The 15,820-nt window shown below is 39.1% G+C and overlaps 1 protein-coding gene across 1 annotated transcript; it reads left to right on the top strand.

Moving 5' to 3' along the window:
• Window positions 1-893: 893 nt before the first annotated feature.
• NMUR2 (neuromedin U receptor 2) lies at window positions 894-15,050 on the top strand. The gene is made up of 4 exons (XM_036845358.1): window positions 894-1,718; window positions 8,399-8,483; window positions 10,683-10,808; window positions 13,975-15,050. Exons 1-4 carry the CDS (start codon window positions 1,002-1,004, stop codon window positions 14,268-14,270), a joined length of 1,224 nt encoding a protein of 407 aa, XP_036701253.1. The 5' UTR covers window positions 894-1,001; the 3' UTR covers window positions 14,271-15,050.
• Window positions 15,051-15,820: the final 770 nt, after the last annotated feature.

The raw sequence follows: 15,820 nt of genomic DNA, 5'->3' as shown, positions 1-15,820 counted from the left end.
TTTCTTTACAGCAAAAATTATGATCTGAAATTATATTAATTCATTAGTTTGCTTGTACATTTTCACAATTCCCTATTATAAGAAAAGTTCCATGTAGGCAGAGACTTTGCTTGCTTGTTCACTGATGTTTCTACAAAGCCTAGAACACCACCTGGTACACGGTAAATCCTCAAGAAGTATTTGTTGAATAAAACAGAATGAATGGATCTCCAATTTACAGATAAGGAAATGTGGCTCTGAGAGTTGGAGTAACTTTCCCAAAGTCTTACAGCGTTTCTACAGATGTCCCTGATTCTAAATCTTACTGACTTTTGCAACAGCAAGGTACTGTCTAAAGAGATTGAAGTGTCAGACAGCAGGCAGGGCGAGATGACATGCAGGTGTTGGATTCTATCGTGGACACAATCAAAACCAAAAAGGCATATTGATCACATTTTCCCCAGGGAGCCCTGAATTGCCAATGGAACAAGATAACTTGAGAAATCTATTGATCTCCCATTTTTGTTATGCTGTACAGGTGACAAGGATCAATGGAGATTTGTACTCTTCTACCCATGACCTTGCGACCTAAATTTGTATTTCCACCCAGATTCCCAAAACTTTGCAAAATGCACAGCTCCAAGTGCCCACACCTTATTTAACTTAGTGTCACCGTCTGTGACAGCTCTGCTTTCCCAGCTCCTGCCAATTCAGAGAAACGTCTCCCCCTCGTCTCCTGCTCCCTGCATAGGAAGCTAGCACGCCCCACCCAGCTGTCCTCTTACTGAGCGTCTGACACACACATTGGCCCACAGCCCGCAGAGGGGCGGGGCTTCTGTCTCAGGGGCTCTTCAGAGGGGGTCTGAGGTCTGAGCAGCCCAACGTTGCTGAAACACTAGCCCTCTCCCGGCCTCCTTCACTGAGCCTGTGCTTTCCTGCCTGCTTTCTCTTTTCTTTCCGGCTCAGCTTGGGACAGAGGATCATTCCAGAGGAGGCTCAGGTCTTGGATTTTAACGGCAGTGATGGAAAAGCATGAGAATGTTTCCTGGATCTACCAACAGGAACTGGAAGATCTATTCAAGAAATACCTGAACAACACTGATGACTACCTAGCTTTGCTCTGTGGGCCTCCACGCAGCCACCTCTTCCTGCCGGTGTCTGTGGTGTATACTCTGATTTTTGTGGTGGGGGTCGTTGGCAATCTCCTGGTATGCCTGGTGATTCTTCGGCACCAGACTCTGAAGACACCCACCAATTACTACCTCTTCAGCTTGGCTGTCTCCGACCTGCTGGTCCTGCTTCTCGGGATGCCCCTGGAAGTCTACGAGATGTGGCGCAACTACCCCTTCCTTTTTGGGCCCGTGGGCTGCTACTTCAAGACGGCCCTCTTTGAGACGGTGTGCTTCGCCTCCGTCCTTAGCATCACCACGGTCAGTGTGGAGCAATACGTGGCCATCCTCCACCCGTTCCGCGCCAAGCTGGAGAGCACCCGGCGGCGGGCCCTCCGAATCCTCGGCATCGTCTGGGGCTTCTCTGTTCTCTTCTCTCTGCCCAACACCAGCATCCACGGCATCAAGCTCCGCTACTTCCCCAATGGGTCCTTCGTCCCGGGCTCTGCCACCTGTACGATCATTAAGCCCATGTGGATCTACAGTTTCATTATCCAGGTCACCTCCTTCCTCTTCTACATTCTCCCCATGACGGTCATCAGTGTCCTCTACTACCTCATGGGGCTCAAAGTGAGTATCCAAGCTGGCTGCAACCGTTATGGCAGCATTCCTTCTTTTTTCTCTTACTCAAAGTTCAGAGAAACATTTAGAACTGGAGAAGTTCAGAATTGGAAGGGAGCATAGAGAAAAATAGGATGAGCTCAGAGGGGAAACTCAGAAGTTAAAGGACTGGATTCAAATTGGACAAAGAGTAACCACAACTATAAATCGTTTCCTTAACTCACCTTCCATTGTTCTTCCCTCTATACCTGTGCTTCTCAAACCTAGGTGTTCCTACGAATCACCTGGAAACCTCTCTATGGGTACCCATGGGCAGGTCCTTCCCTCCAGGAAAATCTGATTCAGTAGGTCTAAGGTTGAGCCTCATTTTAAATAGCACAAGGTAGCTGCCCATGGAGAGACTGTTTCACACCCTGCTGTCTCTTTCCTGCCCTTACCTGCTTTGCCTGCATTGAAATTTTCCTCTGCACCAACTTGGTCTGAGTATAAAATAAACTATCCCTGCCTATTTTATACTCCAAGACGGATATAGTTTTAAAGTCAGATCCTTCCTTGTGGTTGCTTTGATCCTTTGGTTGAAATATCAGATTAAAATGCAAAAATATGGCCTGAGCGATATCAACCTGGACTTCTTTTGAACAGGTGGAGATTGAGGGACGAGGAATTAAACAGAGTACATAAAATAGATTAGAAGACAGTGTGAATAAGAGATAGCTGGAATTAATAGAATATTATTACTTAGTTTGCAACATTTTATAATTAGAGCTTTCTCTCCTGTGCTCCTCATGGTAAACCAATTTCTTTCTTTTCTTTTCTTTTCTTTTCTTTTCTTTTCTTTTCTTTCTTTCTTTCTCTCTCTCTCCCTCCCTCCCTTCCTTCCTTTCTTCTTTCTTTCCTTTCTTTTTCTTTTTTCCTGGATCTGAATTGTCTGAAACTGTTGTTTTGTTTTGCTTTTGATGAAGGTAGGAGTGAGTCTATATGATTCCTTTCCTGGTATATTCTGCAGCCAAATTCATAGAGATGAAATCTAACTGTGACAGTTTTATACCCATTTAATGAGGTAGGTTGTGTAGGAAATAGTCATAAGACTACTTAGACTCCCAGGTCTGAAGCTCACATATAATTTGCCTTTAGGCAAAGCCCCTCAATTCTTTCCTGGAGTTAGGTTTTACATTTATAAAATGAAAAGGTTACATCAGATCATATCTAAGGCTCCTGATAGCTCTAAAAGTCTGTGATTCCTTAAAAAAAGAAAAGGAAAATCTGTGAGTGGGAGCAATGTGAATTATAAATGAAAGGAAAACAAAGCAGACATCACATTCACATCATATGTACCAAGATGGCTCTGATACCATGTATTATGTGATAATTAATATACTCCCATCTCAGTGCATCTCTGAGAAAGGTGTGTGTCAGAAACGAGTGTTCCACAGATGGTCCTTTCAAATAAATACTGTGCCTAAGCAGAGTCGCAATGTCTAAGGAGAAAAAATAGAATTTAAGTACAACAGATGACTGGACACAGGAGTAAATCTAATCAGGTAGAGTTATGCCAGTCTCCTGGAGGGCTGGACACTATAATTCCCAGAGACATGTGTCAACCCAGACTAGCTCACAGTCATCATGTCTTTAGAAAGCCCTGTGTATCCAACTGTGGGGGGAAAGGACTTCTGCATGATTCCAAATATCATAAGCCCTATGAGAAATATCCATCCCAAATTTATCAATACCATCTCTTCAAACAGCAAACAATCGCTTGCCTTGGGTCAATTTAGAGGAAATATTTAACTGTGAATAGGAAACACATTTCCCCCTCCAAGCAATTAATTTAAGTGTCACTTTGTTTTGTTGTCATGAATCTACAGCTACCTTGTATCAGGAGCTAAGTGACAGACAACAGCTTAGAAACCACCCTAGTTTGCTTTGTGTATGTAGTGCAACTTACAGCATCCTATTCTCAGGAAGGATGAGGTGTTACCCAGAGGACACCAGGAAAGGAACTATCTGCTTAGAATGTCACTTCTATAGTAACATTTAATTTAAAGACCTCTAGACTGGGAATCAGAAGTAGGCCTTAGTCTGTGGCATTGGTCTCAAGGCCTTTGCACCTTTTGCTCTATTTTCACCAGAAATGTTCCTTCTGTCTACTACTGCAATAGTTTTTGCCTTTCTAACTCCCACTGATCCTTTAAATCATACTTCACTCACACTTCCTCCAGGAAGCTCTCCCTGATTCCCTAACTACCTGGTCCCTCTCTAGGTGCTCATGATTCTTAGTGATTTCCCACCATTGCATTTATCACAATTTATAATTCTATATTTGTGGGTTCCTTAACTTCCTCCTCTCCAACTAGACTGTAAGTTCAATGAATGAGTGAATGAGGCTAAATTATTTCCTTTATTGCTGGACTTCAGCTTCTCTACCTTCAAAATGGGAGACTTGGAAACATTGTCTCAAAAAGCCTTTTTGATCTAAAAGATTTTTGAAGAGATTCAATCAATTCTGAGGAGTAGTGATTCTCATGGCAAGTCTAAAGTTATGATTGACTGTGGGCCCCACTGCCTTCAGAAGGCAGAAAACCAAGACTGATGTAATCCCAGGACCAGGGAAGAAGCAGGGGAGCAATATGTATGTTCAAAGCTGAGCAATCAGAGCTGCTTCATCGTTACAGGACACAAGTGTCCACCAAGCTGCTCTCCAGGGTTCGAACATAATGGAGTTGGGAAACAGGCAATCCCAGGGCAAGTTCCTTCCCACCTGGGAAGCTCTCACCTAGTCCTTGTATCTCCCACATGCAGCATTAAAGCTGAAGAGGATGGATTATGAATTGTAGCAGAATTCAGCCAGGACAAACAGGGTTGGACCGATTTTTTTTAAATAAACAGATTTTGTTCCGATTATAGAGATACTTACACAAAAGCTATGATTATATCTTGGAATCCTAAAGCTACATAAATGAATCACAATCTATATAAATGAACAGCTGGTAAAATGATTTTAAGCAGTATAGACAACTGATCAGGATTATATATCAATCTGAATGATAATCAACCTCACGTCTCCCCTTCACCTTTTATCTTACATAAAAATAACTAAAAGGAGTGAGGTAGGAAGGGTTCTGAACTTCCTATAGAGTGATGACAATTTTCCTCTCCTATTTTTGTAAGTTGACTTTAAAAGTGCTTAGGGGTGGGTGAGAATAATTAATGGATAAATATCTACTCTACCAAACATCTGAAGAGAAATGAAATTACTCAACAAGAAATAAAGCAGCATTTAATATTGGCTAGACAAACTGTTTGGATTCTATTCTACTATGTCAACCCCTTCAAATTCTGTTGGAACAATGTATAATATGCATAAATATTCTGTTTCTGACTCTTCTTCTAGTTGGCTAGTTGTGTCACTGTAACCTAAGGAAGCTGAAATGTAAGTGATGATTAATAGACACATAATTTTTCTTTTCAGTGCAAACCATGCTGTACAAGAAGCCGGTTCATAAAAAGATTGTGTGCACCATTTGCTTGCTGTTTGATTTAAGGAAATTTTTCCCTGGGGTGGAGAAATTCCCAGGGAGAATTGTTAAACCCACCGAAGAAGTGACTAACAGATCTTAAAAATCTTTCATTGTTCTTAATTATGGACTGGAATCAAATAATGGAATAACTATCTTGTAATAAGGATAAAAATTTTTAAATGGTATGAAATCATTAGAACATAACTGAAGATGAGTTAGGAAGATGTGCAGTTTGATGCATTGCTCTAACCTTCAATACCAGTGGTTTTCTTCTCAGTGTATCTGGATGCTTCTTTGTATCAGCACGAGTACAGCTTGTGATGAATGGTACCATGAGGAGAATTTCTAGAAGGGACTCAGTAATACACATGAGTGGGCCTACAGCTATAAATAAATATTTCATAGAAATACATTTCAAGTAAACCCAGGACAATAATCAGAACCACAATATATGAAACTTTTTTTTTTTTTGGTCATGCTGTGCAGCTTGCAGGATATCAGTCCCCCACCCAGGGAATGAACTCGGGCCATGGCAGTGAAAGCCCAGAATCCTAACCACTAGGCAACCAGGGAACTCCCAGAATCACAATCTATAACTTACTGAGTATCATGTGCCAGCCATTGAGTTAAGAACTATACCTGCATCATTTTGTTTTACTATTATATTAATAACATCACCTTTAGTTCCCTCCCATTTATTCCTAATAACTGCACGATATTTTCCCCTATTTCTTTCAAGTTCTAGGTGACTCCGAAGGGTCGAATCTCACAGAACTTTAATCCCTCACTTTCTGAAGACACAGGTATATGTAGAGAGCACCAATATATCCAAGAGACAGATGGCCAGTTTTGTTAATCATCCACGTGGATACTTCAGGGCAGTGTGATGCTGAAAGCAACCTGACTTCTAGGAGCTTACATGTTTGTTAGAGACAGGATATTGATTTGTTGAACTTTGGAGGCAACTATTAATGATCTTTTCTTCCAAGTCTTATTTAATTTTAAATACCTTCTCTAAAATATTCTGTAGGGACTTCCCTGGTGGCGCAGTGGTTAAGAATCCACCTGCCAATGCAGGGGACACAGGTTTGAGCCCTGGTCCGGGAAGATTCCACATGCTGTAGAGCAACTAAGCCCGCGAGCCATAGCCACTGAGCACGTGTGCCACAACTACTGAAGCCCACGGACCTAGAGCCCATGCTCGGCAACAAGAGAAGCCACCGCAATGAGAAGCCCATGCACTGCAACAAAGAGTAGCCCCCGCTCGCCACAACTAGAGAAAGCCTACATGCAACAATGAAGACCCAATGCAGTGAAAAAGAATAAAATAAATAAATAAATAATAAATAAATTTATTAAAAATAAATAAATTAATTAATTAAATATTCTGTTAAAATGCCATCTAGCCCAGGAAGCTCAATGTGTCTTAGAGCATTCTGTTCCACTGTTGCACATAACCACACTAATTTCTTCTCTATCTTGAATTGAAATATGTCTCCCTATAATTCAATAAATTGATCCTAATCTACCCTGAGACTATATAAAACAGGTTGAATTTTCCTTCCACTGATGGCCTTAGTTTGTCAAGACTTTCTACATTGCTAATGAGGGAACTCCAACTCAATCTAACAAAATATGAAAGAGAGCATAGACCTGAAAAATCCAGAGGGAGAGCTGGCTCTTGGGGAAGATTAATCCAGTAAGACACACAATGTCAGCAAGGACCTAACTTTATTTCTGTTTCTTTGCTCTTCTTTCTATGGTATTGGTTTCAACCTCCAAATCTGCACAGCAGTCCACTGTTGGCTCTAAGCACATTCCTTATGGTGAGGAAAAAACCAAAAAGCTCCCTCTGGTAGTTCCAATAAAAGAGAAATGAAACTTTCATTCCTAAACGTATAAGCAAATATCTGAAATCTCACTGGTCTCAATTATCCAATCACTGTGACTGAAGGATAGCAGCTAAGTTATCTAGGGACTAAACCTGTATATGGAGATGGGATCATTCCCACCCAAATTAATAACTATGAAATGGAGAAGGAGTAAATCCACTAGGAAAATCAGGGCACCATTGGTAAGAGAAGAGGAGAATAAATGCTGGAGAACCAATCGGCAAATATATACTATATTATCTTCTAGATATATGATGGTAGTTTATCATGAGACCTTAAAGCTTTTTTTATCTGGTTGACTATCCCCACAAATTAGAAACATATGAATTAAAGAGAAAAAATTCACAACTAGATGAATGATGTAGATCTTCAGTGGTATGTGAGTTCAGAGAAAGGAGAGGAAGGACAATGGGCTACAGTAGCCACAAAAGTCTTCCAGGAGTAGGTGGGACTTGAACTGGGCAAGAGAGATTGCATGTACAGGAAATGTTAATATTTGAAATTTTCAGATGCTACTTTAAGGATCACCATATCTTCCAACAAAGAGGAGTATATTTTAACATCTAAACTCAGAAACACATATACCCTTATGGGTAATATTTGTAAAGCAGAGTTTCCCAAATTGTGCTTCTCAAGATGGTACCAGGTGTTCCACTGAAATGGGTTGGGAAGGGTATTGTTTAGTCAAAGAAGCACTATCCCCTTTGAGGGTGGGAGATGTGGGATGTGCAAGGTAGGGGTGGAGGAAAGGTGATACATTGTCCCCCATGGAAATATGTAATGTCTGTTAGCATTTTAAGGCTCTGAGAAGACCCAAAATAAAGACTATAAACTTCATGAAGCAGAAATAATACCTGTTTTTGTTTTCTACTGCCTACCCACCACATGGCAGAGGGATGTCATTCTAATAAATGTCTAATTATTATTGAATAAATGAATGGATGAATGAAAAAGCCTATCTAACATTTTTTAACTTCAGAATTTCTTATTTTTCATGGAATATCTATTAATATGCTACAAAACTAGGGTTCTACAGAATGCATAGGATAAATGGTTGCCTGTAACTTGGCCACAACCATCTATCCAGTTGAGTTAGGTGACCTTGATCCAACTCCACCTCCAACTTATTGTTAAACATATTCTTACATGTTAACAAATTCTTACATTTCTTTAAGTCCAGTTTTTTGTCTGCACAATGAGTGTTAGAGTCACACTTCTCAGATCTTAACGGGAGGAAAAAATGTTTCCCTTTCTTTATATCTCTACATTTCTCTTGCAGCTGAAGAAAGACCAACCCCTTGAAGTAGATGAAGTAACGGCAAATATTCAAAGACCATCCAGAAAATCAGTCACTAAAATGCTGTGTGAGTCCTCCATTTTGTATTTTGCTTGTTTCTTAAAGCAAAGGAGTTATATTTGGTATTGATCAAGTGTTGCTGGGATCTGGATCAAAATTCTCCTGAAACGTAGTGTTATGTTCTGGTCTTCCGTGGCTTACTCAAGCATCTAGGACCTGTCTATTTTGTTCTATTTTGGTTTTTGAACCTCAGAATAACACACTAAATCGCAACCATTGTAATACACTCTGTTCGATGCTTGGTAAACCATATCCACTCTAAGAGCCTTTAAGTATCTCTTTCCCCCCCCTAAAATAAGCAGGTAGTTCTTAACCGATTTTGTGTCATGGGTTTCTTTAAAAATATTATGGAAACAGTGAATTCTCCACTCAGAAAGTGTACAAACGAACATACATCAAATGCTTTACAATCCATTTCAGGGGGATCCTGAACCCCCTGATACCCAAGCTTGGACTCCATGGGATCTTTTACTTCCAGAATAAGGACATCTGGCTAAGAATACTTCTAAGTAGTCATTCCTCCTATGACATTGTATGATTTTATATAAATGGTACACTCTTTTATATAGATAAGATATTTTAAAACACATCCAGGCACTGATCCACACTCTCCCAAAAGAATGTTATAAAAATATATGATCCAACTGGTCTGATGAGATACCGATCAATTAGAGAAAGGAGGTTTATAATATACTTTCCAAGTCACAACGTGAAATTTGGAAGAAACAAATCCTCCAGGCTAATATGCATATGAAACACTCACTGTAACTATGTGATGTTTATGAACCAAAAAAAACAAAAACAAAAACCTGTGAGGTCACTGTATGTCTTTTCAACTCTACTAATCACCTTCTTGAAATTTTTTAGCCCCTGTTAGCACCTGACTTTCCCTACTAAGAAATCTAGTGTCTTCAATATTTCTCCCCATTTCTCTTTGATCATAATCTCTCACAAAAGGACTTGAAGTGTACTCACACTAAAATCACAATGATAAGATATACTGTGAACTATTTGCCTCTGGGGACAGAGAGTTTAATTATAACACGAATTAAATTTTTAACTAGAGGGAATTGTAGGCAGTAGTTAGCAGATTAGGGACTTTTTCTTGGGAGGTAAATTCAGAAGAATCTTCCAGATATTCCTGAAACCACATCATGCAGGCAGACAACTTACTCTGAGTATTTCAATGCCAACAGGAAACATATGTACTATTTACTATGGGAAACATCAAATGTGCTCTTGAGTACAGAGAATTGTAAAATGAACACCAAAATACCCATCACCCAGCTTTAAAAGTTATCACCTCATAACTCATCTTGTTTCCTCTATATCCCTATCTCTGCTTTAGCCCCTACTAGATTATTTTGAGGTAAATCTCAAGCCTTGAAAGTAAAGGAAAGGAACGTATTTTACAACTTCAGGAGAGAAATAAACATACACGTTTATTTTTCTGGAGAATAAATGCCCCTTAGAGAAACTGTGGTAGCACCAATCTCTGTCTTGGGAGCTTAAAATAAGAAACTGGAAGGTGTAACTTCCTGTAAATCTGTAATCATTTCAAAATAAATGTAAAAACAAACATAAAGAAAGTAGAAGGGATTCTGTGCTCTAGCAGTTTATAATATAATAGACACATCCCCATCCCAATCCAAAGATGCTTGTATTATGCTCATGGTTGTTCGACCTTTCTCTTTCCTCTGACGCCTTACAGAATTTTAAATGATTAAAATCATAGAAACTTATAATTTTTTTCTAGAAAAACAAGATAAAGTCATATTATACTTCATAGTTCATTATTAATCTATAACTTTAAAGAACACCAAATTGCTTGAACACAATCATTTTACTTATATATCCAGTTTATGTGATTCCAAGTCTACTTGCAACATAATTTATTTTCCACAATAGAATGTTTTCAGAACTTTGGATACATTCAACATTATTCTAAATATCCTGAAGGAAACTTACATTACACAAGAAATCTTTTACAACCGTATGGAAAACTGATTCTCAATCCTATAAAGTTTATTCTTATATTTACATATTCTATGTAGAGTCTCTTTAGGATCTAGTTGGCCTTTAGCAATTATAACTTAACAAAGATGGAGGGGAAATGCTAGAAGGAATGGATGAATTCAGTGTGGGCACTGTATACCTATTCTTGCTTTGACTGCCTTTTACTCTCCCCTTCATCATCCTTTTCCAGTTGTCTTGGTCTTAGTGTTTGCTATCTGTTGGGCCCCATTCCACATTGATCGGCTCTTCTTCAGCTTTGTGGAGGAGTGGACTGAATCCCTGGCTGTTGTGTTCAATCTCATCCATGTGGTATCAGGTAAAATTTAGCTCATTTGGGTGTATCACAGGTGTCCAGGTAACTGCAGCTTCTTCATCTTGCTTAGAGTAGTAGGTTCTATCTGTATATACCAATTTATCATGGGGATCTGCCATACTGTAATGAAGACATTTGATTTTTATTTTATTTAAGTATTGATCAGGTATGTTACAGGTTCAAAAGAAATACACCATATTACTATTTGAGACAGTACTTTATGAAAGACCTCAACTCTAAGCTTGATGATTACAGCAGGAAAATGGTCAAAGGAATGATTCCTTTGGTTTTCCTTTCAATGGCCATGTGATTTAATTGGTTTTTATTTATTAAACATCCATGTCCCTGAAATCCTGTATTGTCTTCAGCAAGTTTTAGGCCCTCATGAAAGCCAGCCAAAGGGTATTCATGGGGAATCAAGGTCTGCTTTTAGGCTACTTTAATGCTGCTTGTTAAGGACACCATAGAATATGAGAGAGAGTGGTTGAAAGGGTACTAAATCAGAGGACCTGGATTTGCCTCTCAATACCACCATTTATATTCTTCTGAGTGATACGCAGAATATGGATTCCTTCTTGCCAAAGTTTCCTCAACTGTAAGGTGGCAAGAATGCCTGCTCTATATACAACACAGGCTGATGGTAAGAAGCAAATAAAATAATAGCTATTAAAGAACTTTTTAAGCTGTAAAATGCTATAGCCTATCTTCTACAACCATCACAAGTTTGTAAAGTAGATATTATCATCAACATTTTATGGTTAAAAAACAGTTCTACAAAGAAGAAATGACTTGTCCAAAGACACTCAGTTGGCAAATGGTAAAAAACAAGGTTCAAGCCTGACTCACCTAACTTCAAGTTCAGGGTTCTTTTCCTCTAAAATAGAGCAAAGAATGGCCACCTGAGTCTTTCTTTTCAGTCAGTGTAACTATTAGACTTAAGTTCACACCACTTCTATCCCTCTACCTCTGCTAGTCACTGGATGGTTCTATGGGCTCTTTATCAAAGACATCATTAAGGAAGAAAGATTAGATCAATTTATGCAAGTTAAGCTCCAGATGTGCACAGAACAAAAACAACAGCATTCATATGGATACTGAATACCATATATATTATCTATTTTCTACAACCATCTTTTTTGTACTCAGCAGGGCTTGTGTACAGTTTATAACTGGACATTAGGACTTTCCTCCATGTTAAACTATTTATTATTCTAGACAAAAAATCAAAAATGTTTATAGCTCTGATCTTTGTGGTTAGTCTGAGAAAATGGGAGTGTTTAAATAACATATACACTACTATATATAAAGTAGATAACAAATAAGGACCTACTGTATAGCACAGGGAATTCTACTCAATACTAGAGTGGATATATGTATAACTGATTCACTTTGTTGCACACCTGAAACTAACACAACATTGTAAATCAACTATACTCTAATAAAAATTTTTTAAAAATAAAATAAAATAAATTATTCTTTAAAAAAATTGGAAAACACACAAGATCACATAAGGCTTGATCTACACTTCTCCAGAGGCATCAAGACAACCATTTTAAGATTCCCAAGCTGTGCATTTACAATAACATTTTCCTGTTAAGATGTAATTTCTCCCTTCCCCACCTTGCCAACCAGATGATGTCTAAACCTCTTAAATGCTACCCCAGAAATGGCCCCAACTTGCCTTTTGACCCTCAAGTTATAGTATTTTCATTCATAAACCATGTATTGAATGCTTGTCAAACTGGTGAATTAGGGATTTCTGCACATTCTGCATTATTCTTGCACAATAATCATTCTGCCATAGCACACTGGTTCACGTTAAGCCTTCTACTTGCAGCACTCTCTCCTCTCTTCCCCAATATCTCCTACCCATTTCATGGTCTCGCTAGAGTTCAATCACCCCCATTAAATTTGTCATGACCATTAGAGTTCTTGTGTTTATGCCATTATGTGAATTTCCATAGCATGACTGTTGGTATCACATATTTTGCTCTTTTCTTAACAGATACTGTTTGGTATTATCCTTTTGTTAATTACTGAAGTTAGGCATAAATCTTGTTCTGCAATACTATTTCAAGTCCTTGGAGAACAAAGTCTAAATCCACTACCTTCCAATGTGCCTCAAAGCCATACAATGAGTTCAATCAGTATTCCTTTATTGAACAAATTAACAGTCTATAGAAATATTCCCCTCCTACACTCCTCCCTGCCCAATTCTGGCCACAGGGCATATGGCACTCTGAATGTCCTAAACTATATAAATGAGGACAACAATGAATGCGTTGAGGACAGCACCTATCACTTGTTTTGTATTCTTATTCTCAGCCCTTCTGTATCTCAATTTTATCCTCACAATAATCCAGGGAGGTGAGTTAAAAAGGTATTATCAGTCCCATTTTACAGAGAAAAAGAAATTGAAGTGCCAGTTCTGTCCAGGGTCACAGAATAAGCAAAGGCCAAGATCAGAAACTAAGTCCTCTGATTCGCAACCTTAGGCTCCCCTTGGGCCTCGAGAAAATAGAATAGGATATGGTAAGAAAGGAAAAGTGTATACCAAAGAAGAAAATGGCAGTGTGCAAGACATTTGGTGGAGAAAACAAATGGAAAAATACAAATATTCAATAAGGTTGGAAATAAGGTGGGAAGAGCCATCAAGGGGAAAGGCTAGGTAGGGAAAGGACATTGGGGAATACTTCTTTGAAGAGATATTTAGCATTTTAAGGAGTCTCAGCAGAGACTATGCCTTGACTGATTTACTATTCCTCCATTACTTGCAGTTTCAAATTATAGATTTAAGCAAAACTCCAATGAGTTAAAAAAAAAATCTCTCTTTCCTCTGATACTTAAGCATCTCTCGTTAATGCTATGGGAACATGTTCTTTAATTAAACAAGTGGGGATCAAAGGAAGTTGCCAAACATCTCAGAGAGATCCCATGCCAGCCTCAATTTTTCCAAGACTCTTTAATCTTTCTGGGTTTGATTCTAAGTACACAGGTGGTAGATCTGTTCAGAGCATTTTGTATTCCCAATTAGAGTCTTATATATATTATCACTTCCAAATGAGGCAATCAAAGGGATTCAAGACCTTTGTTAAATATTTATGCTTCTCCCTGTCATACCTCTCCCTCAATTTCTCCTTGGCATGTCTCTTAATCCCCTGCATTCCAGGTGTCTTCTTCTACCTGAGCTCAGCTGTCAACCCCATTATCTACAACCTACTCTCTCGCCGCTTCCGAGCAGCATTCCGGAATGTGATCACTCTTTCCTGCAAACAGCGGCACTCCCAGAACCACCCACAGGGGCCATCTGTGCAGCAGAACATATTCCTGACAGAATGTCACCTTGTGGAGCTGACTGAAGATGTGGGTCCCCATTTCCCCTGTCAGCTGTCCATCTGCAGCTCTCATTTCCCCACAGCCCTCTGTACTGGACAGGCACTAAGAAAGGAACTCGCAAAGAGTTGACATTCCTCTATGGCTCCACACTAGAGGGAGGGACATCCCATAATTTATGCCTTCCTATATGATATTAAGGAGGTAAAATGACCCTTAGTACTTATATATCCAATTTTAGTTTTTTTTTTAACAAATGTGAAAATTGCTACTTAAATCTAGATCTAAAATCCAGAACCTCCTGATTTTTAGTTAGCTTTCCACTATCTTAACTGCTTCATACCCCTTTATTAATTCATGAAAAGAACATGACTAGCAAAGCATGGCACCTATACTTTGAGTCATTTCCACTATTGGGAATGGTTTGTCCTGTTATTCACACTCTGAATCAGGCTGTCTTTCTTACAACCAGTGGTTCCTGTGAGACACAGAGGGAGACATGGAGAAGCTGTTTATATGATTTGAGGGGTCCATGCCAGTTCTTCCATAGCAAGCTATTTACCCTACTGCCTCATATTGCACCATTATAATGTGATTTTTTGGAGTCCTGAAGTCTTTGACTTTAAGAGTCCTCTTGATAACACAGGAATGCTCCTCAGCACTATTATTCCCACTCTTCCAATCCCCAAGTCATTATCAGACATTCCTCACCAGGGATGGAATTAGATACAAGTTCCACTTAGAGAAGAATGGGGAGAGGGAGAAGGCTATGGTGGAAGGTCCAAAGAATCAAACCATACCAAACATAAACTTAGTTGTTTCATAATTTGGTCTAGACTTGGATTTCTAATAACTTACACCATAAGTAGACAGAGGTACGTCTACTGTCTCAGAACAGAGACAAGTCAAATGGTAACTACTGGTCTCAAATCCATGATTGCCCCCTACTCAATCTTTCATTACCTCTATAACTCTGTCACTCATATAATATGGGTAAAATCTACCTTCCAGACTCACCTTCCATTGTATCATCACAAATACTATATATTTCTACTCAAATTGAATTACTTGCTCTTATGAAAACACACCCCAGTTTCCCCAGCTGCATATATTTGTTTACAGAATGCCTTCTATATTTCCATTCTCCATCTGATGAGATCCTACCCACTCTTCAATGTCCAGCTCAAAGTGGTACCTCTTCCATGAAACCATGCTTGATTTATTCAAATAGAAGGGGTATCTGACTTTTCTATCAGTTTATGTCTCTTAAGCTCTTTCTTCACACTGCTCTGTATTTCCATGATTTATATTCTTGCTTTACCAGAATGTAAATTTGTCAAAGGCATGAAGTAGCCTGTGTTCCTTTCTGCTGTTACTGGAATCCTGACAATATATCGATCACAATGGTAGATGTTCAATAAATATGTGATGAGTTGTCCCACATTCCAACGTACTGAGCCAAATAAACAGCTCCAAATGAAACCATGTTAAAGAGCTGAAAGACTAAGATTCGGTTTCTGACAGGGTCATCTGACCTTCAGCTGGCCATTTAATCAGTCATGATTATAACGGCATGCCTTCTGTGCCAGCCACGTGAGAAGGCTCTTCTCAGCCCCAGGCTTTACTGATGCTGAAACATGCAAGCTCTAGCTTTTAGTCTCTGAATTTTCCCCAAGTTGAAA

Source organism: Balaenoptera musculus, chromosome 3 (genome assembly GCF_009873245.2).
Source record: "Balaenoptera musculus isolate JJ_BM4_2016_0621 chromosome 3, mBalMus1.pri.v3, whole genome shotgun sequence".
Lineage (NCBI taxonomy): Eukaryota > Metazoa > Chordata > Mammalia > Artiodactyla > Balaenopteridae > Balaenoptera > Balaenoptera musculus.
The sequence above is the reverse complement of the archived record's forward strand: the minus strand, read 5'-3'. Positions and strand labels throughout refer to the sequence as shown.

Bases quoted from the DNA above. Each gene is read 5' to 3' on its own strand.
- NMUR2 (XM_036845358.1), top strand. From the start codon at position 1,002: ATGGAAAAGCATGAGAATGTTTCCTGGATCTACCAACAGGAACTGGAA. The intron at 1,719-8,398 runs GTGAGTATCCAA...TTTCTCTTGCAG, and splicing joins ACTACCTCATGGGGCTCAAA to CTGAAGAAAGACCAACCCCT. The intron at 10,809-13,974 runs GTAAAATTTAGC...CCTGCATTCCAG, and splicing joins TCTCATCCATGTGGTATCAG to GTGTCTTCTTCTACCTGAGC.